The sequence below is a fragment of the Antrostomus carolinensis genome, unplaced genomic scaffold (genome assembly GCF_000700745.2).
Source record: "Antrostomus carolinensis isolate BGI_N321 unplaced genomic scaffold, ASM70074v2 scaffold8572, whole genome shotgun sequence".
Lineage (NCBI taxonomy): Eukaryota > Metazoa > Chordata > Aves > Caprimulgiformes > Caprimulgidae > Antrostomus > Antrostomus carolinensis.
This window is the reverse complement of record NW_010298926.1, coordinates 13,292-39,067: the sequence shown is the minus strand read 5'-3', so window position 1 is coordinate 39,067 and position 25,776 is coordinate 13,292. Positions and strand designations below refer to the sequence as shown.

Below are 25,776 nucleotides of genomic sequence, written 5' to 3'. Positions count from 1 at the left end.
AATTATAGCTGGGAACTGGAAAGCCAACACGTTTCCTTTCCTGAGGTGAATGCATATCTTTGGACAAGCATCAAGGGCTTTGGAGCCTTTTAATAACTACTTCAATTTTTCAAATAGTAGGATTGCTTTTAAGAAAAATTCTCCCAAATGAGTATTTAAAATATCTTTTTTTTATGTAGCAAAAGCATGACTGTCCTTGATATTTGTATGACTTCTTCTTTGTAACTCTTTTTTTGTTGTTTCATTTTTGTTTTGGTTTGGCTTTTGTTTGGTGGTTTGGTTGGGTTTTTCTTTTTTTTTAGAACTTGACAACATGTCCCTTTTCCTCTTAGTTGATCTCTTCGTATAACAGAACCATTAGATGCTGTCAGAAAAACTTTTCCCTTTTTTTTTTTTTTTTTTAAATTGAAACCTGAACCTCATTGGTTTCTCTGCAGCAGGCGCACAGAATGTTTTATGAAGTGATGTTCCAATTTTTAAGTGTACTAAATGACTGTAAATTATGCCTTGTTAGGAGTGAAGAGTAGGGTAATATTTTTTATATGTGGTATAAAAGCTATCGCAGTTTCACATCAATGTGCTGTAAGTGGCAGTGTAGCTTGTTGATAGGTCTTTGACAGGGATTTTTTTTTTTATTTTTTTTATTTTTAATTTCTGTGGCAACGGTAGGAGCATGTGCAAAAGGTTTTCCAGAAGCAAGAAAGTATGGAAGAAATGTTTCAAAAGAGACAAGTGAGTCTTAAGAAACTGGCAGCTAAGCAGACACGTCCTGTTCAGCCAGTTGCACCAAGACCTGAAGCCTTTGTAAAATCTCCTTGTACCTCTCCAGGTAAGAAACTGCAGTAGCCTTTAACTAATTTTTTGTGCTATGCTGAGAAACTTGAATAAACTTTCAGCTGTAATTTGTGGTTGCACAAACATCTGTGTGAGATCTGCTCAAGTTCTAACTGATGTTTGATTCTGGTTTACATGCTTAGGTGTTCAAAGAGAATACGTATCCAACTCAGAAAGCAATGCACTTCGGAGGGTAAACTACAGAAGAGGAAAGGTAATTTTTTTCTTTGTGCTTTTCATACACATACTGCTTGAGAAAGTCATAATACAATGGAATATTCAAAACCTTCAAGACGAGTGAGGCAATTCCACTGTAAAAGTGATGGTATTGCCCCTATTGAAGTAACTCTGGTGAAGCAGTCATGTGGTTTAAATAGAGGCTGCTTTGTTGCTGGGCTAGGTATGAGGAAAGGTAAATAGTTGCCTATATTAGGAAAAATGTTAGGGGCAGCAAAATATAAAATCTATGAGCAGGAAACATTTATTATTTGCCAGTAGTAATTGGCTACTCTTAAAACTGGCAAAAGTGAAGAGTTAGTTGTCGTTGGCTCTAAGACAGCTTCACTTGACCTAATGGGTTGCCATTCCCAAGTGGGGATGGTCTTCCTGCCCCGCCTCCCGTAAGGAAAGTAACCTGACGGCAGCAGCAGAAACAAATAGTTTCCCACTGGGTTAGAGAGTTCAATCAACTCAGGAAAGGTTCAGCAAGAGACAATGCAAGGAGGAAGGCAAGACCACATGACCAGTAGGGACAAGAGTTGGAGAAAAGGGTTGGTTCAAGGGGAGACTGAAAAAAGAACCTCTCTTTTTTTTTTTTTTTTTTTTTTTTTTTTTCAGAAAGCCATAATTAGGTCAGCCATTACAGTAGAAGTTCTAAGAGTGAACTTCTGTGTCAAGTTAGGAAGTTACCAGAAGGTTAGCACAGTACCTCGTTTTTAGCTTGGAAAACAGACTAAGGCCAGTGGTGCCTCCGAGATTATGCTGATACTCTGATGTTGTCTTCCTGGAAAGGGGCCTTGAACCACGGTCTTTTCTGAGCTGGCCTTTCATGGAGAGCTCCCTGTATTTAAACATTCTTGTGTGCTTCAACACCTTCAGGTTAACTTGGATTTTTTTTCAGCATTCTTGCAAATTGCCTTCTTTTTTAATGGAGTACAGTCTTTCCTGTGAAAATGCATGCAAGTAATGCTGAGTGCAAAGTTCTGTATTTTGAAGTGTTTTTACCCTATCTGTGATGCCTTGATGATTTTTTGTTGTTGCTGTTTGTTTTTTACCTTCTTTAGAGTGAAGTGACTGAACTCCATCAAAGCAGAGGGGGATCTACAATGGATGATGAAGAAAACCTAGCAGTGTTACGGCAGTAAGTGTATTTTGATAAACAAAATGCTTTTTCTCTGATTTCGTTCCAGCAAAGGCTGAGTTTGGCTAAGGATTTGATAAGACATTGGCTATGCTTGGTACACAAAAGAAGATATTTAAATCTGTCTGCAGCATTATTTATAGTTTATATACTACCAGACTCTAGCTTTGCTGCAGAGAGGTGATGCTATGGCAGAACAACTACATAAATCTATTGGAGATTTTTGTCTCCATGCTTCAGAAGACTGTCTTTTTTATTCTTTTTAGACCCTGTTTTGATAAATGTTATGAAAAATAACTTTCTTGTATAAAAACTAAACATCATTTATATTAAAAAAATAACTTAATATCACCTGCCATGTGTATAGCAGAGTTTGCATTTCTACTTGTAAACTGGATACTTCTACTGTATTTTCACTGTTACAACCACATGTTAAATTGGGCAAAATCACAAGGGGAGGGGGTTTGGGGAAAGCATGTTTGCTTGACCATTAAGGAAATTAAAGTTAAAGCGGCATTGTGATATTTAAAGTGTACCCTAAATGTCTCTAATTTAAAATGACCAGTGTAACTTGGCTGTATTTGATAATCCTATGCAGCTCCAACTCCAGCTTCTGTAATACTTGCAAACACTCCGTAACCAGATTTTGTATGTACAATGATAAAATGCTTCACTGCTTCAATTTGGTTACTACAGCACTTAAAATGCTAGATGTTACTTTTTTCCTGTTTAAACACATTTTCAGAAATTTAAAAATGTTTTAAAAATACATCCTTCTCAATAAACATATATAAACTGTTGACAGAAATATTCATGAAACATCATATTTTCCATTACCTGGAAATCGTTCTTTTATTGTCTGCAATGAAGTAGATACACAGACAAAGATAATATTGCCTCATTGCTTTGCATAAGTGAATAGGCTTGCCTTAATTGTAATTCTTTGTCTACAGGCACGTGATTAATGAACTTATTGAGACTGAACGAGCATATGTGGAAGAACTTCTCTGCGTTCTTGAGGTAAAGATTAAATTTCGCTGCAGCTGTTAGTGAACCTATTTCATTCTTCCATTTCATTAATGCTCTTATGCTTTCCTTATCACTATAATGCTTCTGCTTGTCCCATCAAGCAGTATGATCATTACATCTTTCCTCTCTCATTGTATTTTCATTGAGGCACAAATATGCAATTATTTTCTAGAAATATTCACGCAACCAGGATTTTGTATTAGAAAAAGAAATTGAGCAGAAAATAAGATATGCCTAACTATTTAGGTGGAATATAGGGAGATTTGTAATGATGATTAATTCCTGCAAAAGTTCATTCCAGAGTCTTGGGTCAGCTCTAGGAAGGTCACGTGTCACACAGGAATGTGAATCTGCATCGAGAGAACCTTGCGTCAGAGAAGAAAACTAGTTTCTTGCGTCCCTCTTTGCATACCTTTAAGTGATCTTCCCAATGTCTTGGGTACAACTGTGGCAACAGTGCCTTGTAAGAATAATATCTTGATTTTAAATCGTAAAGGAAACAAAGGCGTTCCCTTTGCGCCACGCTTGCGGAGGCACAATTGCAGCACTGCTGAGTTGCTCATAGAAATACGCTGCAGTATTCTGTGTCGTTCCTCAAGTTTAAGTCTTCAGACACAGATGTGTCATTTCATTGTAGTCAATTTGACTGCAGGAGATGATGAAGTTGCACATAACTGAAGTTGAATTGTTTTAATCAGGATGAATTGGACTTGAGCCAAGTGCATATTCTTCTTGTCCATGCCAATGTTAAGCTCATAAATAGGAGCTGTCTTAAGTTATGGACTGGGAGTGGTAATTTCTGAGTACATACCTTCAAGTAAGAGTGCTGTATGAGGGTTTTGAACTCTGGTCTTGCTTTTGCATAGTTTATGCTCAGCTTCCCATGGCATTTATGTCCTGGATCTGGTCCAAGTGCTAGGAAGTGTGGATGACAGTAGGATGGTTACATCTGATGCGTAGTAATAAAGCAATGTAGGTCTGGAGTGGACCTTTAGGGTCACTTTATTCCCTGCTTTTGTATGCAATGCTATCTGTACAGTTCTGTTCATAAAATCAGGACTTGAATAGTTGGGGGATTTTTGGTCCTTACTGCTGCTACTGGATGGTTGTTGCAAAATCTTTCTAGTCCCCTGGTATTACTCTTGTTTTGCATAGTGTATAGTACAACCCTTGTGTTGCTAGGCCAAGCTCTCTTGGTTTTCTGACAATGTGATAGACTCTCCAGTACTCTGATCATGCCAGGCACACTTCTCTGTACCCCATTGCAGTTTGGGATTCATCTCTCTTGAACTTGGGTGATTGGGACTGCCAACAGTAATTCTGGATCTGATCCTTGCTGAGGTATGGTTCAGTGGCAGTCTTCCAACTTTCGAGTAATTCTAGTTATTAATGCACAGTTCTGGCTATTCTCCCAATTCCTTTATTTCTCCTATTCTATTAATCTTCCTATTTTTCCTGTAAAATAACCTGATACTCCTTTGTATGGACAGTGTCTCCTATTATTATGTCATATTTAATTGCCATGCATTTTCTCTCTGCCAAGGATTCCAACAGAAAAAAAAGCCAAGGTAGTTCCCAAAATTGATTAATGGGAAACTCCTGTAGCTGCTCTTATCTGAGCTTGATAGTTTTCCTTTTATTAATAACCATGGGCATCCCACTTTAGTCTGTGAAATCCAGTAATTTTTATTGGGGAAAAATATTGATCTAGTCTATTTTTAGCCATTGTATTCAACTCCTTTTTCTATTTATTTCCATGCTTTTAGAACAGCTTTCAAATGGAAGACTAAGCAAAGCCTTATATATTCTTAAAGTAAGATTAAATGACCCTTGTGGCTGCATGGAATAGCTTTCCTTCTCCTTTCTTACATAAGAACTGCATAGGTAGTAAAACAAAAAGGGTTTTGTATTAATTTTTTAAAATAAGTACTATATTAGCCTGAACTGGAAAAAAAAATTGTAAAAAGCTTTTTCTCAATGTATGGATTTTATGTGTTTGTTCTTTAAGAATTCTAAAGTACTGAGCTCTGTCAGGTTTGTTTTCACCTCAGCTGGCTTTAGGTACCTCTTCTTTAGGCTATTCCTGGCTTTGCTGCCATATTCAGCATCATCTTCAAGTGGAAATGAACCATTCTCTTCATGCATCTCTTCACTGTACCTAAACTGTGTGGTGGCCACAGTTCTTCTTTCCCTGTTAACTTTTTTTAACTCCATTTTATGTCAGTTATTTTTATCTTTTTTAAGGCTGTACCATTTTATTTTTCTTCTCTTTCAGGCTCTGCATTTTCCTATTTGGGGGGAGAGATATGGGAGAGGGACCAACGGTTAGCTATCTATGACCTCCAGCATCTTTGCCTGTACTGTTAATTTTTCTTTTTGTGGTGTTTGAGGAAAAAATACCCAGATTTTTAAAGGAATGTTTCTAATTTAAAAAAAAAAAAAAATTGCTGTTCTATCCAAAAGCTTGAATTCTTCAGGCTAGCTGACTTTACCAGCTAGTTCTCCTACTCTTCCTAGTTTGGATATCAACTTTGAAATTTAAAATCTAGGTTGTAGGTGCACTTTTGCTAATAAAAGTTTGTTATAATCTAGTGCAGTTTATTATAATGAATGCGCTAATGCGGTGACCACCTTGTCCATGATAATTGCATGTTTAAAGAAAAATAAAGTAGGTCGCATCATCCTTCAGTGCCTGTATGCTAAAACTTCTGCTTATATTAAGAAATCTGCTTACAATACAGTTACTAGAGCATTCTGATAGTTTTTCTGGTAGATTGGTTGAGGGTGTTTTATTTGGGGTTTGGGGAGAATTTGTTGTTGTTGTTGTTTGTTGCTTGGTTTGGTCTTTTTAGTGTTTCAGGAGATCACTTAATCATAGATCAGTGACCTTGGGACCAGGGGAGAACAGTCCTGGCCTACAGCCACCTGTGTTCTCTCTTCTCCTTATCTGTGCCAGATACACAGACAAGAATGTGGCCTTATGTATGACAAATGGAAGATGCCAGAATCTAAAGTTACGACTTTTGGTACCAAAGCTAAAGAAAATGTCATAAAGATAGAATTTGCAGCTTAATAGTTTCTGTTACCTGCAGAAATAACTAGAGTCAACTTGTTCCCTCATACTAATAGCTAAGACTTGCATGAACGTTTATGTGTGTACTGGAATTGTGGCTTTAAACTCAGGTGTGTAAAGTCTGACAGAAAAAGTATCAACTGTAATTTGTAACAAGTATGGGAATAAGAGGCCTTTGCTTGATGGAAATGATTGCAAACTTTTTTCATCCTTAACTAAAAATGCAGTAGTTACTCTAGTGTCCTTATAAAGACTGTACATGTGTCTTACTGGACTGGTGGACAAACAGAATTTGTATACTTTTTTTTCATTATTAATGCTGAGCTCACTCTTTGCTATCTGTCAGGCTGCAGGCAGACTGCCTTGTCAAATGAGTGAAGTACTGCAAGTCAAGGGAGATAATTAGTGTGCCTCTCTCCTGTGTTGCAGGGGTATGCTGCTGAGATGGACAACCCCTTAATGGCTCATCTAATTTCACCAGAACTCCAAAATAAGAAGGATATCTTGTTTGGGAATATGGAAGAAATTTATCACTTTCACAACAGGTGAGGATTTGCGTTCAGATCTAAAAATAGCATTTGAATGGGATTCTTATGCTCTTTCTTTTAATCTGGCTTAAACTGCTAAAAGATCCTTACTGAGTCCCACCTGGCTAACATACATGTCAAAATTTATATTACATACAAGAGGAAAAGCAAAATATCTACAAAAAATAAACAAAGCTGTGTGAAACTTTATTCAGAAGTTTGCAGTACACGGGTAAAATTTTGCACTGTGATCCCTTTCCTGAAGAAAGGTATTAGGATCTGGTTACAAGCTAATTAAAACAAGGTTTGTTGGGTTTGGGGCTTCTTTATTTTTTATGAAATTTACTATTGAAAGTAAATCATCATTCTAAACCACAAATTCTCAACTCTTACATCTGGTTCAGGCTGGTTAATTTTGTACTTCAGTGACCTCTCTCTGAAGTTTGAATCCTTGCTACTAGAGAGGTATTTCTTCAAAGGATAATATTTAAATTGGTAGAAAAGAGGATGATTTTCAAGAGAAGTTAAGCACATTAAATAGTTGTTTCTTTTTTAGGCAAAACTACACCAGAGGTTTGGCCACTGATTTTTTTGGGTGGTTTGTTTTTGTTTTTGCTTTTTTGTTTGTTTGGGGAGGTTAGATTTGGTTCATTTGTTTGCTTTGTCATTTTTGGTAGTATTTGGAAGGAAAAACCAAACACTTTAAACTGTACAAATCCTTCTGCTGAATACATAAGTCAGGGAAACAAAATCCCCCTTCCCTCCCCAGTCTTATATTTTATTTCAGTTGTAGCAACAGTAAGCTGAAAGAAATTGGTCAGAATGTTTGCTTTAATTTGCTACCCTTTTTTAACTACATGATCTAGAAGACTGTGTAGTTTTGTAGTACAGAATTACAGAATTACAATTCCATTTCCAAAAGTTTAGGAAATCAATTGCAAGAACATTTACTACAACTTTTTTAACATATGCTCTAAGAAAATCTTCTTCCTCACAGAATATTCTTGAGAGAACTAGAAAACTATATAGAATACCCAGAACTAGTAGGACGGTGCTTTCTGGATCAGGTACGTGTCATCTTTTGCTGGCATTTAATTTATAAGCCCCTTTAGGACTGTAACATATGAAAGTTATTTTCGTGTAGTAATTGCGACCACATCCCCTTTGTTTCTCTTGAACAGGTAACAGGTTGAGAATGTAGATGTTAGTTGAGAGTTGGGGATATTTTCTGCTGTGTGGGGTAATTAATTTTGTTAGAAAGAGCTGCTACCTTGTTGAAAGAAAACTGCTTTATTAAAGTGGTAGTTAGGAAAACATGAAGAGGAGTCAAGCACTGCATCATTTCACATCACTATAAATGATTGGTTTGCTTGGTTAGTTTTCTTTATTGGATTTTTTTGTTGTTCTTTTCTGTTTTCTTTAAAGAGTACACCTCAACAGAGTAAGTAAAAAATATTTTTACTCTGAAAATAGAAAGCTATGATAGAATTAAACTTTTGAAATATGGGATTTATTAAACAATGAGTCTTACCCATAGTATACCAAAGGCTAGATAGAAATCTTTTTATGGAAATCAATCTCTTGTTGTTGCCACCTATTGATGTTCTAAAACTCCTGGGAGGAGCCATCTCTCCCCCTCCTATTTACTGGCTACATCCATGGAGATGCTCTTTCACAAAACTGAGGGATAGAGGTACTTCTGTGCCTACTGATTTCCTGCCTAGTCTTTCCTTGATATCTATAGTTACTGTGACATTTTCAACAGTCTTATTTCCTTTTGCTTTCAACAAGTGCTGAAGTCATGCTCTTTAGTTGCTGAAGGGATAAGAGGCAACAAATTACTTGGTCTACCTTAGTGCAACTCACAGTGAAAAACACATTTATAAAATGAAAATGTATAAAGAAAAAACAAAACAAACAAAGACTTTTAAATAAGTTGCATGGAGGGACTCGTGGTTGGGCATTCATAGAAGTATTTTCATATTGTTTCATATTTTAAATATAACATATGCTTCTTTGTAAGGTGCTGAACATTCAACTGAAGCAAAAATTAACAGGAACAGACATTTTATTCTGATGTTCCAAGCACAAAATTAGTAGCCATTACATAATCAGTGATTTTGGTAGTGATAGGTTAATGGTTGGACTTGATGATCTTAAAAGTCTTTTCCAACCACTATGATTCTATCAATAATTGTTTTTTGCTTGGGATGCCTCAAGGAATTGCATTTTTGTTGTTGTTTTTTCTTAGCCTTATTGATGATGTAAAAAATTCTTATGAACTTTGTCTATGAAATTCACAAGAATTTATTAACTTTTTACCTATTTCCCCAATTTCAGATGGAAGATTTCCAGATTTATGAAAAATACTGTCAAAATAAACCTCGATCTGAAAGTTTGTGGAGGCAGTTTTCAGATTCTGCATTCTTTCAGGTATGCTTGTTTGACTCTGGTCAAACAACCTCTGGGGGATGGGGTTTGTTGTTTGTTTTGGTTGGTTTTTAAAAACTTCATTTATGTCAAGAACAAATAACAGAAATACTGATTAGTGTACTGATGAAATAAAACACTGATTACAGGAATGTCAAAGAAAACTTGATCACAAGCTCAGTTTGGACTCATACTTGCTGAAACCCGTTCAAAGAATTACCAAATACCAATTATTGCTAAAGGTATGTGTTACTAAACTATAACACTAAGTACGTTTTTGTGCATTTGCTTTTTTAAAATACCACTTCTCTCATCCTGCTGGAGAGAAACCTAAAAGTTAGCAGCCAGATGTATAAATCGAAATGGAGACAAATCCCAGGCTATTAACTTTCAGCTCAGTTTCTTTCTCTTTCAGCCAACAAGCAGCTAGTAGACAGGCAGGTGTTACCACAGAGACACCTTGTGTAACTTCTTTTGCCCTTGTATTTCTGCTGAAGAGAATCATGAAAAGTAGATTAGGGAAAACAGAAGGACCAAGAAACCTTTGCAACAAAGAAAAGAGATTATCTGAAGTGCTTGTTACTCACCAGTTATAGCCACGTCATGCATGTTACAGGAATTAGCCCTGCTGGGTTCTAAGGGAATGTACGTAACTGAGAGAGAGCACTGTATGGTATTTTTAGGAAGGATGCTATTGTGATTCACTTAAACATGCTGTACTGAGAGAGCAAGATGAGAACAATATACTATTATAAATTTTAAAATTAATGTCTATGTTTTTGCCATGTTTGAAGCATGCTTGTTTTAAGAAATGTTTTCCACATAGACACATGTTTCAATATTTTTGCTTCCAGTAGTTTAAAAAAAATTACCTTGGACCAAATTTACTCTTGAGTTAAAACTGAATTAAAGTTAACTGCTTTTAAAGACTTAATTACATTAAGCTTATGTAGAGAGGAATATTTGAAAGGTTTTTGATTTAGAGTATCTTTAGTTCCTGCAGTCCGTGAGTAAATGCTTATTCTCTTACTATGAAGTCTGGAGAATTCTACATGAACTCACAGCTATGTTTATTTGCATCAAACTGGGAGATTAGTTTGATACAGATAAACCAATAAGCCAATTGCCTTATTGCAAGCAATAAGGTCTTTAAAGAAGGGATGCCTTTTTAAATGTGCATTGTCTATGCTCAGTGCAGTAAGTTTAAGTCTGTTACTAGCATCCCAGACCTCACCAAAATTAAAATAATAAATGAAATTTTCCTACATTTTTACATTTGTTTTCTTCTAAAAAGTAACGAACGTTAAAAGTAACAGATTACAGAGGGTCGTTTGGTTTGGGTTTATTTTTTTTTTAACAGTTATGATGAAATGTTTATAAAGTTAGTCTTGTAAAATTCTTAGATAGTGCTTATAAAACATTTAGATGAACGAAATATATTTGGTTAATTAGCAACAGAGATAAAAAGTAAAACTTTAGGGTCTTCTGAGTTCCAGACAGTACTTAACCCACTAGATTATATGGTATAAAACTTGACTGGATAAGTTCAAAAACTTTAAACACTTAATTTAAGAACTTAGTGTTAAAAATTGAATGTTCCTAGTTATTGCTGTTTCCAAAACTAAGTATGTTGTCATTCCCTGCCCACTCAGGAAATGCTCAAGTACAGTAAGAACTGTGAAGGTGCTGAAGATCTTCAGGAGGCGTTAACGTCCATATTGGGTATTCTCAAAGCAGTTAATGATTCAATGCACCAGATAGCCATTACAGGCTATGATGTGAGTAACAGTATTTTTACTTATTTTTTAATTTATTTTCATTTATTTCTTAGACATATGTACAGCATACTCCATACTTTGTACTAATTATGCGAATGTTTTACAAAAGGTGCCTTTAGACTGAATTGTGTAATGAAAATAATGGAAAGTGGATCTCTCTATACTCTTCTGAAGTTTTCCTACTATGAATAATATTTTACTCCATCTACAGAAGTTTTCTTCCTTTGATCTACTTGGCACCAAGTTAGAAACAGAAAATCATCATGAAGAGTCTGGTGTAGGCTACTGCCAAATGGGAGTCACTACTAAGTTTTTATATCCACATGTAAAACTACATCCAAAACTTCCAGTTTAAAAACAAAACAAAAAAAAAAAAAAGAAAAAAAAAAGAAAAAAAAAAAAGAGAAAAAAAGTAAGGAGCTTTGGAGCAGAGCTTTGGGGGTGGTGGGGGAGGTGTCTTGTGCTTCCCCCTGTCTCTATATGTAGATCTCTGTTTCTTTGCTACTGGTACTCTTGACTGTAAAATCCTGCCTGAACAGTGTTGGGGAAAGAGAAAACTATGTGTAAAAATCCGTCACAGACTTTATTTTTATTACATTTCCAAACCCAACGTAAGCATTGAGAGATTACTTGGAACAACAGAACTTGTAAAAACCTGTTCAGAGCATGTGTTTTACTCTGATGAAATGTCTTTGTAGTTATAAAAATCGGGGGGTTTTTTGTTTGTTTGTTTGTTTGTTTTATTCCAGGGAAACCTCAATGAGCTGGGCAAGCTTTTAATGCAGGGATCCTTCAATGTCTGGACTGATCATAAGAAGGGTCACTCAAAGGTGAAAGATTTGGCACGCTTCAAGCCAATGCAGCGACACCTCTTCCTCCATGAGAAAGCAGTGCTGTTCTGTAAAAAAAGAGAAGAAAATGGAGAGGGATATGAAAAAGCACCTTCTTACAGCTACAAACACTCCTTAAATGTAAGACACCAAGCAGTCCAGTATGGTTGAGGTACTGAGGGCTTAGCCTGCAGTACAACATTCTGTTTTTTTGTCAGTGAAGATGTGTCACAGTTTTGCACTGGGAACTTCACCCTTTCAGGCAAACCTAACTAGTGCTGTGGGTCTGTGTCACTTTGTGTTGCTGTTTGTTAGAGAGCTGGGGTAGGGAGGAAATTATCCTTTGAGAAAATCCAAACCATACTAGTCTAGCTGAATGGCAGTTCCATTAATCACACAGAAAATTTAATAATGAGTAGAGCAGGGTGATATAAAATAGATGTAAGATTTGGTGGTCTGGATTTTAACACACATCTTGTGGGTCAGCCTCAGTTTAATGTACCTAAGCCTTTCTTCCCTCCGAAGTAGCCAAGCTGACACAAAGCACATGCAGACTGTATGTTATTAGTTATTATTTTCCTTCAGCAAGATGCCAAATGTGGCTTTGCTTTTCAAAAATAGGGTAACAGTAGATGCCTGCTTCCATTTTTATCATATTTGCAATTTGGTAGGTCAGCTTCTGTTCTCTTTGCTTCCAGATGGCAGCAGTTGGAATAACAGAAAATGTCAAAGGTGATGCAAAAAAATTTGAAATCTGGTATAATGCAAGGGAAGAAGTTTACATCATACAGGTAAATAACATGCCATTGCCTTAAAAAAGAAAGGGAGGGTGGGGAAAAGATAGAAAGAAAAAAAAAAAAAGCCTAACTCCAAGAAGATTTGGGTTGGTTTTTTTTCCTTTATTATATCACTAATAGACAGCGATGAAGAAATGTAAAAGCAACAACAAAAAACCTCCCCAACACCACCACCCCCAAAAACCCAGCAGTGAACAGATTAAATCATAAGGCAGTTTCTTAAATGATATATTTCAATTGCAGTCTTGTGGGTGGGGAAAAAAAATAAATCATGTTTTACCAAGTTCATGGGGAATATTGTATTCACCATTGCTGTTGATCTCACTGGAGCAGTGGTTTGCTGGGAGCTGGGGTTCGACTGTAGCATGTGCACAGCCTGTGCCTCAGCATGTTCCACAGCTAGTTTCTGTTCACTGAAGGACTAGAGAAGGGACTCTATCTGTCCCTCTTGAAGGATTCCTCAGAGGCTGTGCTTTGGCATGCAGCTCTTTGTGTAATAAGTATTCTGTGCTTGATGACTGATTCTACTTATTTTTGATTAGGCACCAACCCCTGAAGTTAAAGCTACTTGGGTAAATGAAATAAGAAAAGTGCTGACAAGTCAACTGCAGGCATGCAGAGGTAGAGTATTTTGCATATATATATGTTTTTTAAATCTCTTTTCCCTTTGAACTTCAAAACCTGCCCTGTATGTCTTCACTGTGTAGGACTCTAAAAATGAAAAGCTCAAAATACAAATAAATTTAATCATTCTTTTTCATTCCTCCATTACAGAAGCTAGTCAGCACAGGACACTAGAACAAACACAGAGTTTACCTCTACCAGCGTCATCTTGTACAAGGTAGGTATGTATGTTATCAAATCAACCTGGCTGTCTTACAACTACACTAATGTATCCACTTTGCAGTTCTTCATTACTCCTATCCCTTCGTACTGGCCCTTAGATTTCAGGGTTTTTAAGGTCTTTTCCTACTATAAAGCTGTAAAGCTTGGGGTTTATACACATCCCAGACTATTAAACTGAGTAGCAGTGGCGTGGGCTTTCCCAGTTGATAGTGAAGAGCACAGAAAAGTAATTTTCTGTACCAGCCAAAATCTTGTTGTATTATGGTTCTGTTTCTTGAACAGCTAATTATGTATTTTACACACGGATAAAAGAGTTATGTGGAGCAGCCTTTTCCTTCCTTCTCTGTTCTTTTCCTTCATCTGGATTATTTTTTGCTTTCTTCCTCTTAAAATTTCACATTACTTTTTTTGTCCTTTTCAGGGCATTATTTCTTCTCAGTCCCTCCTTCTTTCCTCCCATTTGTTTTTTTAGTAAGTGATGTGTTGATTCTTCTGCTGTCCCAAGCTGTGAGTCAAGCTTTTCTTCTTTTCCTGTTTTTTATCCTTCACCCTACCAACCTGTGTATTATTCTGCTCCCACCTGTTGTTCTGCCCTTCTCTGACACTTCTTTTCAATCCTCTGCTACTCATTTTTTTCATTATATGAGTATGTACCCATAAGCCCACCTACTCATATATTCAGTCATTCCCACATGGTGTGTGCTTGAATATATATGAGTAGCTCTTCTGCCCTGCATGTTTTATGCATCTACTCAGGGAGAACTTCCCAAATATATAGTATTTACGGGATATCTTTCTCCATGCCATTCCCAATGGGAGGTGTGATTGGAATCCAACTGCAAGGTTAAGCCCCTATTCTTTCTCCACCCCTCATCTGTTCTCTACGTTAAGAGCTTCTGAGGGGCAGAGTTTATTCCTTTCTTTTTCTTTTTTTCCCTTAGTATGTTCAGGGGGAAACTGTCAGCACAGAATGTGTGCCTGTAGCTGAGAGTGAATGGAAATTGTCCTGAGCTCTGCCATAGTGCATGCAGTTGCAGTGAATTAAGGGAGCTTTTCTCCTTTGTATGTGCTCATGGTCTCTAAATGCCCCGTCACCAATGACTTTTTCAGTCCTGGGAGCTATGGTCTGGAAAGTAGTTAATAAATGGGTTTCAGCCTATATATCTGTATAGGCAGCCCATGACTGAAAGTTATCACCCCTATTCAGACCCAAATTTGCTGGAGATGGATTGATTGTCTTATTTTTCTTCCAATAAACAGTCCTTCACGGAACCATATCAGAAATACTAAAAAAATGGACGAGAGAAAAGCTGACCTCACAAGTCTAGAAGGTTATGGCACCACAGTAGCACCAAAGTACCCTGAGAAGGGCAAAGGTGAGTTTACACATATCTATTGTAGCTTTAAACACAAAAGCATGCCTGCACTGCAGATGCACAGGCAGATCCACCAGCAGAGTGGCCACAGTAGTGCAGCCAAATGCAGCCTTACACCTGAACGAGCAGGACTGTGCTGCTTTCAGCCCTAAGGCAGCCCACCCACAAAGTGCTGCCCACACTACACCAGCGTGCTGGTCCTGGCTGCCCGTAGCTCAGGGGTTTCAGTGTTCCACTGTGTGTTGTGTACAGGTCCAAAGTCACTTTGATGAAGGGTAACCAAAAGGAGGTGGGAACTGTGTTACAAGGCCTGAGTCTACAGCAGGTCTTCCCTTAGAGCTGCCCAGCTTCTTAGGTTTCTCTTCCTCTGCATAAATTTCTTGGCATTATCTGATCTGAAGAGTATTATTTTTCTCTTTAAATTTTGTTCCCATCATGGAGATTATTTACTAGACCAGTGGCAATACAAGCCCTTGTACAGTGAGAACGACTGGCCACTTGGGTTCTTCTGTTGTACCTGGACTTTCAGTTGTCCTTTCTCATCCTAAGATGCTGGTTCCCTGGCAGGGCTGTGAACAATTTTTACCTTGACCTCTTCATGGCCTTCTCCCCTTTCTTTGTGTCTCTCTCTTCCTTTGTAGATGACACTAGCTCTACCTCAGAATGCTCTGTATTGTCAAAAAAGTGCTTTATGCTGCAGGGCTTTACTAACCTCAAAAGTCAGAAAGGTAATTTCTTAAAAAAGCGAGGTTGTTTTCTGTTTAAAGCTGTGACACATCACTTTGGGTGAATGTGTGTGTAGTGTAACAGGTTTTCAGCGTATGCACTAGCTTGTTCTCCTCAGTTCAAGCCAGGTTCCCAAGTCGCTGACCCTGACAGGGAGATTTAAAGAGAAACCAGCTCCAGAGTGGGAGAGGGAGATGCAGCTGGGAAAAGTGGAGCTGCTGGCGATGCAAGGGAAGGAATGCAGTTTCTAATGTCTCCAGTCTTACTATCAAGGCCAAGGAAGGAGTTTATAGTGCCTCATTCCTGTAGGAATCCTAGAGGAAGGAAGCTGTCTTCAGATCAGAGAGCTGGCCTGCTTCTAGCTTCAGTGGATCTGCCATAAATGCACCTGTACTTGGCAAAAAGGAATCAAGTTTTCCAGATTATTTCTATATTAGCATCCTTGCTAACAGAACTCCTAAAGCATGACTACAGCAAAATGTGTATGACAGTGTTGTTCTTCCAGATGCAAAAATACATAAAAATTTCCTTACACTTCCAGAAATGGTCTTTACTTTTTTTGCTAAAACAGGCAACAGGAGTCTGAGACCTTTCTTGCTTCCTCCTGCCAAGTAATCCCACTGGTACATTCATGCTTGGTTTGAGCAGCTGTTTTTGAGTGGTCTGAGTTATGTTAAGATGATGTCACTTGTTCAAGAGCATGTTGGGTTTTTTTTTCCAAGCAACTTTTCAGAATGCCTTTTTAAAACCTGATTACCTTTGAGTTCTTTCTGGAGAGACTCTAGGGTTGTGAATCTAATGCTAATGAGGTGAGCACTAATATCCCATGCTTGCCTTGACAGAAACTCCATCTCCTTCTGCTAAAAGCCAGACATTGCCAATGATCCTTCTTACAGGACCAGGTATTGCTGTAGCACTAGATTTATATAAAAATGATTGTTTAAATTTGGTAATGTTTATCTAAAATTTAAATTAATTGTATTCAGTTGCTGTCTAGTTCATTTAGAAAAGTCTACATATACTTCCATCTATTACTGTAAAATACCTTTGTCAATTTATCTTCAAATAACTATATGTAAATAATTAATTCCTTCTCCTGTAATTGACCAATGATGGTTGAAATTAGAGTGATTACAGAAATCCTTTTGTTTTCCAGTGTAAACTCAAAGGTATTTAGCATGCAATCCACCTATTCTCTTTTTTCCAGTTCTTCAATATCTCTCTTCTGTGTTTTTTGCCTATTCATCCTCCTGCAGCTTCTCCTACCAGTCCTGACAAAAAAGCTAAACGGCATGAAGTAGTGAGTGACCCAACTCCTTTTGGTTTAAGAGGTAGAGTGATACCACATCTTGTACTCCACAGATATCCACACATCCCTCGTGATGTTACACCAGAGCATGTAAATTAATTTAAACCATCTAGTAACTCCCCTTTCTGTCTTGCACCTTCCAGTCTCTTTTCTGACACTTTATCTCTTCTTCCCCAACTCAAAGAGGAATAAGCAGGCAGTTGACATTTCATTTCAGGATGAAACTGCACCAGGTGATGGTCACAGCTCCCTGGTGCAGAGCACATTGCTTCCACTCATTTCCTTTCATTGCTACATCACTACAACTTACACCACAGTGAGCTCAAGGAAAATGAATTGGTGATGGAATCACATTTTGCAGATAGATCCTATCTCTGTGAAGAAACCTGTGGGCCCATTTCTGAAGAGAAGTGGTTAATGAATTGTTGGTTTTCCTGGCACCATCAAATCTAAGCTCATTTCTGTGTAACCTTGCCTTTTCTTAAGACTGTCTGCCATTTTCTGTCATTTCCTGCCTTTACAGGGATTTCTGATTTAGTCACACGATGCAGAATATGCACATGCATAATTTTGGTGCCTGTAGTTATCTAATACAAATATAACCACAGTGAACATTTCCCCTTCCTGCCCAGGATCAGATGGGCTTTTATACAGACTTGCTAATAGTAGAGCGCCAGCTTCTATGAGGCGTCAGAGTACTGTTGCTGTGGCAGGATCAGGCAGGTCTGCTCTTATCCACATCAGCACAATAACAAAAAAGGCTGAAGAACAAGAACTGTTACCCAGAATGTTCCAGATGAGCCAGCCAGTGGTTGTGATGGTACAGGCAGAGCAATTACAGTGATTTCACCTTTTTTTTTTTTTTTTTTTTTTTTTGTGCAACTCATTGGTTCTGTTTCTAATGAGAGCTTGGAACAAGCAGGAGAAACCAAGTTTTCTTTTGTTGCATTGCTCTTAACTTGGAAATAATGGAAAGGGTTTCAGCTGTATCCCACAAGTCAACTGTAAGATGCAAGCTTCCAAGGAAATTTGCATGGAATACAGAAGGAATTTATTGCTCAGTTTCTTCACAGATGGAAGTTCATTCTTAACCCTGGACAGGGCCAAATGAGTCAGTACTTCTAACCTTGTGCAGGTCATCCAGCAGCCCAGGCGAGGTAAAAGTCCCACTCCGTTTGGTGTGCTCTGGGTGTGATTGCTTTCTGTGATTCTTAGATTGCTTTGGCTTTACTCTGACGTTGCTCAGGTTTGTTTCTTAATGCACTGGCATGACCGGCCACATGACAAATGCCTCAGAAGCAGTGAAGAGCTAAAATGCTGGTGCTTTTTCTACTTCACTAATAATTACATAAAAGTTGGGAGGTTTGTTCTTCCTTTCATTCTTTATTGAGTTTCATTGTTGTTACCATTTGGCTTAAACTAAAATCTTACTTTGAAATATTTGTCTCTTTTTTTTTTTATTACTTATTTTCATTATAAGCTTGACACATTTCTTAGTAGCTGCTGACCTCAGAAAAAAGCATCCCACTAGTAAAAGGTACTGTAGTTTTATTTGGAAAAGGATTTTGTGCACTCTGAATATGATTCAGCTTTGTAAATAAATGAAATGCTTTACCTGGACAGAGAAAAAGGAACACTTGACAATAAATGACAGGCAGGAGATTGTTCTTGTGGTGTTTGGTGCAGTGACTTAACACCAAGATAAGTCACCGTGATTAAGTGTTCTTGTGTCAGCCTGAATACCCTTAAATAATAAGCTCCTTCATCAGGTGAAGTACAGAGTGCCTGTAGCTTGTGTTGAATTTTGTGACAGCTCTAAGTGCTCAATGGTTCGAAGGAGGCAATGCACGTCCATCCCTTGTTCCAGCAGAGAGATTAGATTGATTTGGGTGACCAAACCAATCTAACCACCAGAGGATGAACACCACCACCTGTGTGTTCATCCTCTTCCCATAAAGTGTACGTTCCTGCCTTCTACCTCCTCCCAAGAAAAAGAGTATCTGTTCATCGTTCATCTTTGTACAAGAGAGAAATAGCTGCTTTTTAGTTGGGAATTTGCGTTCTTTCCATCTGTTTCCCTCTATATGAATCCAAAGGGCCAAATTCACTGCTGTGCATTGCCCCAACTCCACTTATTCTGATGGAAACAGGCCAACTTTTGCCAGCTGTGAATTTCACCCAGCTGGCTGTAATAACTTCCCCATGTACAGTTTTCCTCCTGTTTATGTTGATAACTTAAGAGGTTTTCCATGGGAAGAACATTTCTCCCAGTCAGTGGCTCACTGCTACAAAGTTAACCATTGGCTCTTTGTTCCTCAAGGTTGGGCTAGAACATCTCATTCTCTTGATGCATCTGAAGAAAATGACGGCTGGTCCAGTGCTGAAGATCCACTGAATTCATCAGATGCGGAGGAAGAAGGAGGAGGAGGGGCAGGCGAGAGGAAGCTGGTAACCAGAAATGCTTTCCTATTGAACTAAGCAAATGTTACTGTTGCATTGTGTGTGGCAGGACACAGGAACACTTTGGAAGCTTGCAGGAAAGAGTCTACCTTGAAATACTCAGCTGGGAAAAGCTTCCAGGGGAATGGAAAATATCCCCTCTCTTAAATCTGCCTTGTGTTTGTACCTTGGGAAGGTCCATCTGCGCCTTTTTTTACCTGCAGACCAGGGAGACCATGACTGCTTATGCCATAGTACATCAGTCAACCAATGACGTGCTCAGCTACCATGTCAACAGACTTCCACACATACATCATGTTGCTTTGCCAGTTTTGTTTTGGTTGCTTTTTTTTCTTTTGATTTTTTTTTTTTTTTTTAATATTTGAATTAATTTTTGTAATGGAAACATTTCACTGAATGCTTTTCAGGGTATGAGAATTAATGTACTGAATTTGCATGTAACTGAACAGCAAAGTTTTACTTCCTCTCAGTATGTATATTTATACCATCTTCAGCATGTATGTGCATGAGAAAGAAGGGAAAAGTACTATAATTTCATAACAAAAGCTGCAACATACCTTAAAGCACTCAACAGAAATAATTTATGTTTCTCCTCTGTGTGCATTTAGACTCCTGGTAAATATACAGTTGTGACTGATTATGAAAAAGGAGCTTCTGAAGAATTTACAGTGAAAAGTGGAGATCTAGTTCAACTGATTCGTGAAGGAGAGGATGGACTTTGGTACGCAGATCTGTGTTTGGAAATTTTTATATGCAGAACTGTGTTTGGAAGGCAGATGTTTAGGACAAAACTGCAAGGCATCAAATTAAGCATTTTTACTTTTTTCTTTTTTTTTCTTTTTTAAAGGCATGTAAAGAACCTGAGCACTGGTAGAGAGGGTTGGATCCCACCAAACAATCTGCTGATGCTCATAGGCAATTCAAAATCAGCTCAATCTTTAAGCAGCTCTGGTAAGCTATTTATTATAAATGACATTATTGCCTTTCTGAAGATTCCTAGAATGAAAGTAAGTTGTGAAAAAAAACCAACCATATCATATTTTCTTGTGTTTTTTTTCTTTCCTTTCCCAGAATCAGGCACTGCCTCCAGCACTTTGAGCACATCATCAAGTTGCAGTGATAGCTGCAATGCCAGCAGCACCAGCTTCTCAGACATTAAGGGCTAACATTAAATTTTCACCCCACTTCCGGGGAAAGTAAATTTGGAGTTTGTCATTTTGTGCAGAGTTCTGGACATTGGACTCCAAAAGAGAACCACCAGTTCTGTGTTGCCAGCTTTCAGTATTTTCACTGGTGATTTTTACAGGTTCTCCCAGAAGATCCCAATGAAAAGTGCATGGAATGTGAAGTTGTAAATAAACAATTTGAAATAGGGTCTTGTAGAGGCTTCTGCTCTGAAGTCTGAAGCTGCAGAGCTGTTAGCATAAAACACATTTTGTTACTGATACACAATCAGGCTTCTGCAGAACTTTATCATTTTGTAACAGTGAGAATCTGAACGGGAGCAAACAAAATGTGTTCAGTGCTAAATCCTCATTGTAAACTAATAACACTGCAATCACTGTACAGGATAGGTATGGGGAAAATAAATCTGAGTTTACAGTTTCTCCTCCCAAAACAACCCTTTCTCCAAGAACATACCTCGGCCAATGCAGTGAATGGGACTCTTACAGCAACCAGGAAGGAGGTCTGGTCCAGCTTTTTCTCTTCTGTGGGTCTTCAGGATATTCTTCTGCTCCCTAGAGACTGGGGTGCAGACATGACCAATACATGGACCATAACAGCATCAAAAGAAAATACTACTTCATTGTTTCCAACCTTTTTAATAATGTGTAAAATGAAATAGCTGTTTTTTGAGGTATTTTGGCCTCACAACCAAATTCGTTACCAAGATCACTGTGTTTACATAGCCTTGGCAATTTAATAGTATCTTTTTCCTTATGCAGGTGCACAATGAAACACAAATGTTCTTATTCACTAAATTATTTCTTAATTAAATGGTAATTGCATGGTTACCTTCAGCTCTCACAATTAGCATGTGGTTATGGGCAGAGGAAACTATTGTGGCTGCACTATGGGTCAAGAGCCTTCCTTCAGACAAACCTATGAGAGCTAGAAACCAGATGTATTTTTAGTCAATAGTGTTTGTTGCAGATTTATTCAAAGAAAAAAAACATGATGACATTTTTCTATAAAGGAGAGCATGGGAGAAAAAAAATCTTTATTAGAGAAGTCAGACTTATGCTACAGACAAGTATTTTAAGTTTTTTTTAAAGGAAGGATAATGCTAAACTTTCCATTTTTCAAGGTGTGATGTAAGCCTATGTTGTAAATTTTCACTGATAGACATTCTTTGCACATCATCCTTACAAACAGTCCAAAACTGTGTGCATGAATAGAATACTGTATTCATTCCTGTCCATCTCTCAAACATTTTTACTTATATAAAATAGGTTTTTTAACTGGTTCATGTACCATATTACTTAAAAATAATGTGGACTTTAAAAGCGTAATTTTTCAGAAGCACTAAGCACAGCAGGTTATGTCAACGGGAACTGCTGTTAATCATCAGATGGCTGAGCCCTGAAGTCTCTCTTTATGTGAGAATTTTATATTTTAGAGGCTGCAGTTTAGGAAACTTAAACAACAAATACTCTAAAGAATGATCTTACTGCTGGGTTGCAAAAGCAACCCTACCCCAGACTCAATCAAAATGCAGCTGACCATCGTCAGTACAAATTGAAACATAGATATACACACACACATACATTTATGCATATATACGTGCATGTATGTGCTTGTGTGTGTATATATATGTGTGTGTAGATATGTATATGTGTATAGATATAATGTATCAATGTAAAAGATGTATTTATAGTCTTCATGCTGCTGAATGTGTCACTTTACAATTCATAAATCTTTAGGTTTCTTGCAGTACTGCAATATAAAGGCTGATCAGGGTTTTACTTCAGGCATCTTTTCCAACACAGAAAGCTTCTGATCTTTGTTTAATTATCCCATATAATATTGTGCTGATTGGGAATATTTAGTCTGATATTTAACAATGGAATGGCAACATGAGATTCAGCTTATCTTCATCTATGTAAGTTATTTTGTAAATTATCTGTAACATAGTTTACTTATATATGGCTGTCTTTGCTAGGATGAGACTGTCCTTTCATTTCTCACCGCAGCCTCATTTGTGTTATTTCAATGGTTTTCTCCACATCATTGCACTTTAATTCAACCCATTTCACCATTTCCTTTTTTACTGCTGTTGTGAATTAGAAGTTCAAAATCAGAGGTCTCTATTGTAATTACGAAAATTTGAATAAATTTCAGCACTTCTTGCTGAATGCCTTTATGTAGACATGCTCTGTGTTTTACTTTGTCTCACAGTATTTTCTGGGTATCATAACAACAGAGACAGGCTGAAGGATTTGGGACAGAAAGCCAGGTCTCTCTAGCTGTTGCAAGCCTAGAAAGTGAGGTGCTTGTCAGGGTCCGTGTGTTCAAAGCCTTTGCCTGCTCATTCTGGACTGTCTCAGAAAAACACCATTTTACCCTGGTAATCCTGTCTCACTCGTGAATTAAAGCATGTCTGCAGGCTGAGGACATGAAAACCACTGATTACCCTTTTTAAAAAGATGGCACATCACTGCTGTGTTTTCCATAACAAAGCTGTGTATCTCGTGGTTCCCCTCCTCCTGTACGCGCACTCCCCTAGATCCGGTAGTCTTTGCAGAACAAGTTGGAGGTCCATGTCTGTCAACGGCCACAGCTGGATAAGAAACAAGAAACCACATTGACTCTTGCAGCATCTGAAGAGGAAAATGTTTGAGCATTCACTGATTAATGGCTTTAAGGACCATCGTGCCATGGTAGGAGGTGAATTTCACACTGACTGGAGTGATTTGGGCTGAGTTGGTGGTCATGTGCAATTACACGATCCAGCTAAGCTGTTATTGGGATTTGATTGCCTTTATTTACTCTTGTTCTTGTTAACAGCTACCTCTGTAGTAGGTAGTCCTCCTTTTCTGAGCAAAAGGAGGTCCAGCCTTTCTGAGAACAGCCACATCATCATACTTGTTAGAGCATGAGAATGAAAGAATTCCAGCTCAGATTTACCCTTAGTGGAATGTAAAGACTTTTCTATATAAAAACCTAATAATGATTGATTTCTTTTTAATTGTAATGATGTTTATTTCCTGTTGCAAACACTGTGGGCTCATGCTGGGTTTCTTGTATCCTAGATGACTGGTTCAAAGTTGGAGCACAGTCTTTCCTAGATACAGAAACAGTTTGCTAGTTGGAATACAAAACGTATTCTACACAGATGTTGTCAGTGAGCAAAACTGAGGACTTTGGACCATAACTCATGTACATCACTTATCTCAAAATGACAAGGACTCCCATTCCCCTTCTGTATCATATGTCATATGGTTGTTATGAACTGCACTGTAAAGTTCAGAGTGTCCACGCAAGTCCCCAGAATGAGCAGTTCTGCTAGATTTGTGGGGGTGAGTGCCATATCTGCCTGGTACAAGGGAGCTACCCCAATCCATTTCCCTTAACTTAGGATGTAGGAATAGAAAAGCCAGATTCTGTTGTCCTCTAAGATCTAGTGTAACCTGTGTCTAGATAACATATTATCAAAAAATGTTTAGATGTTGAAGTAGCTTTTCTTGGGCTTTCATTTGAAAGATCCTTCCATAAGCAGGTGGAGAGAAATGAATGGCTACGTAAAGACATTTAGAGGGTGAAGCAGTTTTCTGACCTGTAATAGTAACGCACTTGATAAATAGCTTCTCTTGCCCTTTACAAACACGCTGGCAGGGTGAGGCCAGCTGCGGCAGGACAACCCAAGGCCTTTGGCAAAGGTATTAGATGTGCTCTACTGACTTTGTTCCAGGCAACTTCTAGAAGTCCTCTTTAAACGCTGTCCAACAGACTTAAAAAATCCCCGTCTCTTGCTGAGGCATCTTTGTTTCCTTCTTGTTCTCTCTGCTTTCTTCACAGATAAGCCCCTCAGCAAGCAGAAACAAACTGCCACCTCTCTGCAAATAATGCAGCTGAGTAAATGCATTTTCAAGAGAAATTATCTAACAGTGCTGAGGAGGATAACCAGTAATCCTGACTTCCCAAACTGGCTGTCACTTTGTGTGTCTCTCTCTTTTTTCATTTAACTGGAGTTGGTGTTGCTCTGCATGGCTGAAATGCAGTTTTTAAGTGTGTAAGTGATATTTGTCACCCAGCACACTGCAGGCACCTGAGCAGCCACTCGTTGTGCCAGCCTGGAAGGATGGACAGCGGGGGACTGGCTTGCTGGCAGGGTGCTATGGGTCGAGGGGCTGTAAAGTGTCAGCAAGAGATCAAAAGGCAGAGAGGGGAGAGCACAGACAGAACAAGTTGGTTATTTTTTGAGGGAAGCACGAGGCAGGTGGGTGCAGAAGAAGTTGCATCTAGCTGCTGCCAGTCCAGCAGCAAACTCCCCTCCTTGTTCTCCTACCTCATAAGTGCTGCACCCTTGGCCCTGCCAGCTCTGGGGAGCAACTCAGTTATCCACCCACTTTTCCTCTGATGATTTTTGACTGGATCAGCTCCCAGAATAGGCACAGCATTCCCCTTCCTGAGTGGCACCACCCATGCTTGCTCCTGTGGCCACAGCCTCTGCAACATCCACACCAGGGACAGTCTCCAAAGGGCCCCCAGCAGGGCAGGGGCTGGGATGCCAAGGGTCGTGAGGCACTGGAGGGCTCTGCTGGAGCTGTTTTGGCATCCATTCCCTCCCTTGGCTGCTCATGTGCTGTTTGTTGTAGGTGGTTAGCTCAAAACATCTTGTTGTATGTAAATAAACACACACCCCTCATGTCAGTGGCCTCCAACCATTTCGCTTAGTCTAAAGGGTGTTGACAGGGAAGCATCCTCAGCCAAAGCTCAAGCCTTTTCTTGAAAAGTCTGGGGGCAGCGTTGTGTCTAGACAAATCCTCGAGAGAAAAAAAGCAGTGTGGTGTACACAAAAAGCAGTCTGCAAGACAGAGTGGCAGCGTTTCTTCATCCAACCCAGCAGGGCAGCAAGAGGATGAGTCCCTCAGCCCTTTGCAAGGAGAAGCCAAGTCATGGCTGGGGCAGAGGCAAAGCACGAGGATCGCTGTCATCTCCTCCATGGCTCTGAGCCCTGCGGAGACAGGCCAACCCCCCCGTGGCATTAAGTCCCTGTAGCAGTAAGAACCCTGTATGTACAAGAAGAGATGATGTACTAGAATATGCTTGCTGGGCATCTTTGCACCTCTCCCAAGTACCGTCTGTACCAGCAGCAACCTAAAGGTGGTGGTAGAAAATCAAGGATCAAGTTTTGCATTTTTATTCTGAAAAGTTTTTACTCAGATTAGCTGGTTTGG

At 38.6% G+C, this 25,776-nt stretch overlaps 1 protein-coding gene across 4 annotated transcripts in view; it reads left to right on the top strand.

Annotated features, from left to right (window-relative positions):
* Positions 1-22,745, top strand: part of MCF2L (MCF.2 cell line derived transforming sequence like) — a 68,189-nt gene extending 45,444 nt beyond the window's left edge. The window contains exons 12-32 of one of the 4 annotated variants that reach the window (XM_029083655.1): positions 670-829; positions 978-1,048; positions 2,118-2,194; positions 3,148-3,214; positions 6,726-6,841; positions 7,821-7,890; positions 9,164-9,256; positions 9,403-9,495; positions 10,906-11,031; positions 11,781-12,002; positions 12,560-12,652; positions 13,201-13,279; positions 13,433-13,499; positions 14,765-14,880; positions 15,522-15,608; positions 16,449-16,508; positions 16,863-16,937; positions 19,236-19,363; positions 19,984-20,096; positions 20,223-20,326; positions 20,447-20,541. In XM_029083655.1, the coding sequence (XP_028939488.1) occupies positions 670-829; positions 978-1,048; positions 2,118-2,194; positions 3,148-3,214; positions 6,726-6,841; positions 7,821-7,890; positions 9,164-9,256; positions 9,403-9,495; positions 10,906-11,031; positions 11,781-12,002; positions 12,560-12,652; positions 13,201-13,279; positions 13,433-13,499; positions 14,765-14,880; positions 15,522-15,608; positions 16,449-16,508; positions 16,863-16,937; positions 19,236-19,363; positions 19,984-20,096; positions 20,223-20,326; positions 20,447-20,541 (2,112 nt within the window). Of the gene's footprint in view, positions 1-669; positions 830-977; positions 1,049-2,117; positions 2,195-3,147; positions 3,215-6,725; positions 6,842-7,820; positions 7,891-9,163; positions 9,257-9,402; positions 9,496-10,905; positions 11,032-11,780; positions 12,003-12,559; positions 12,653-13,200; positions 13,280-13,432; positions 13,500-14,764; positions 14,881-15,521; positions 15,609-16,448; positions 16,509-16,862; positions 16,938-19,235; positions 19,364-19,983; positions 20,097-20,222; positions 20,327-20,446 lie in introns of all 4 variants that reach the window. The other 3 variants (XM_010162613.1, XM_029083656.1, XM_010162614.2) reach the window with 3 other exon arrangements.
* Positions 22,746-25,776: the final 3,031 nt, after the last annotated feature.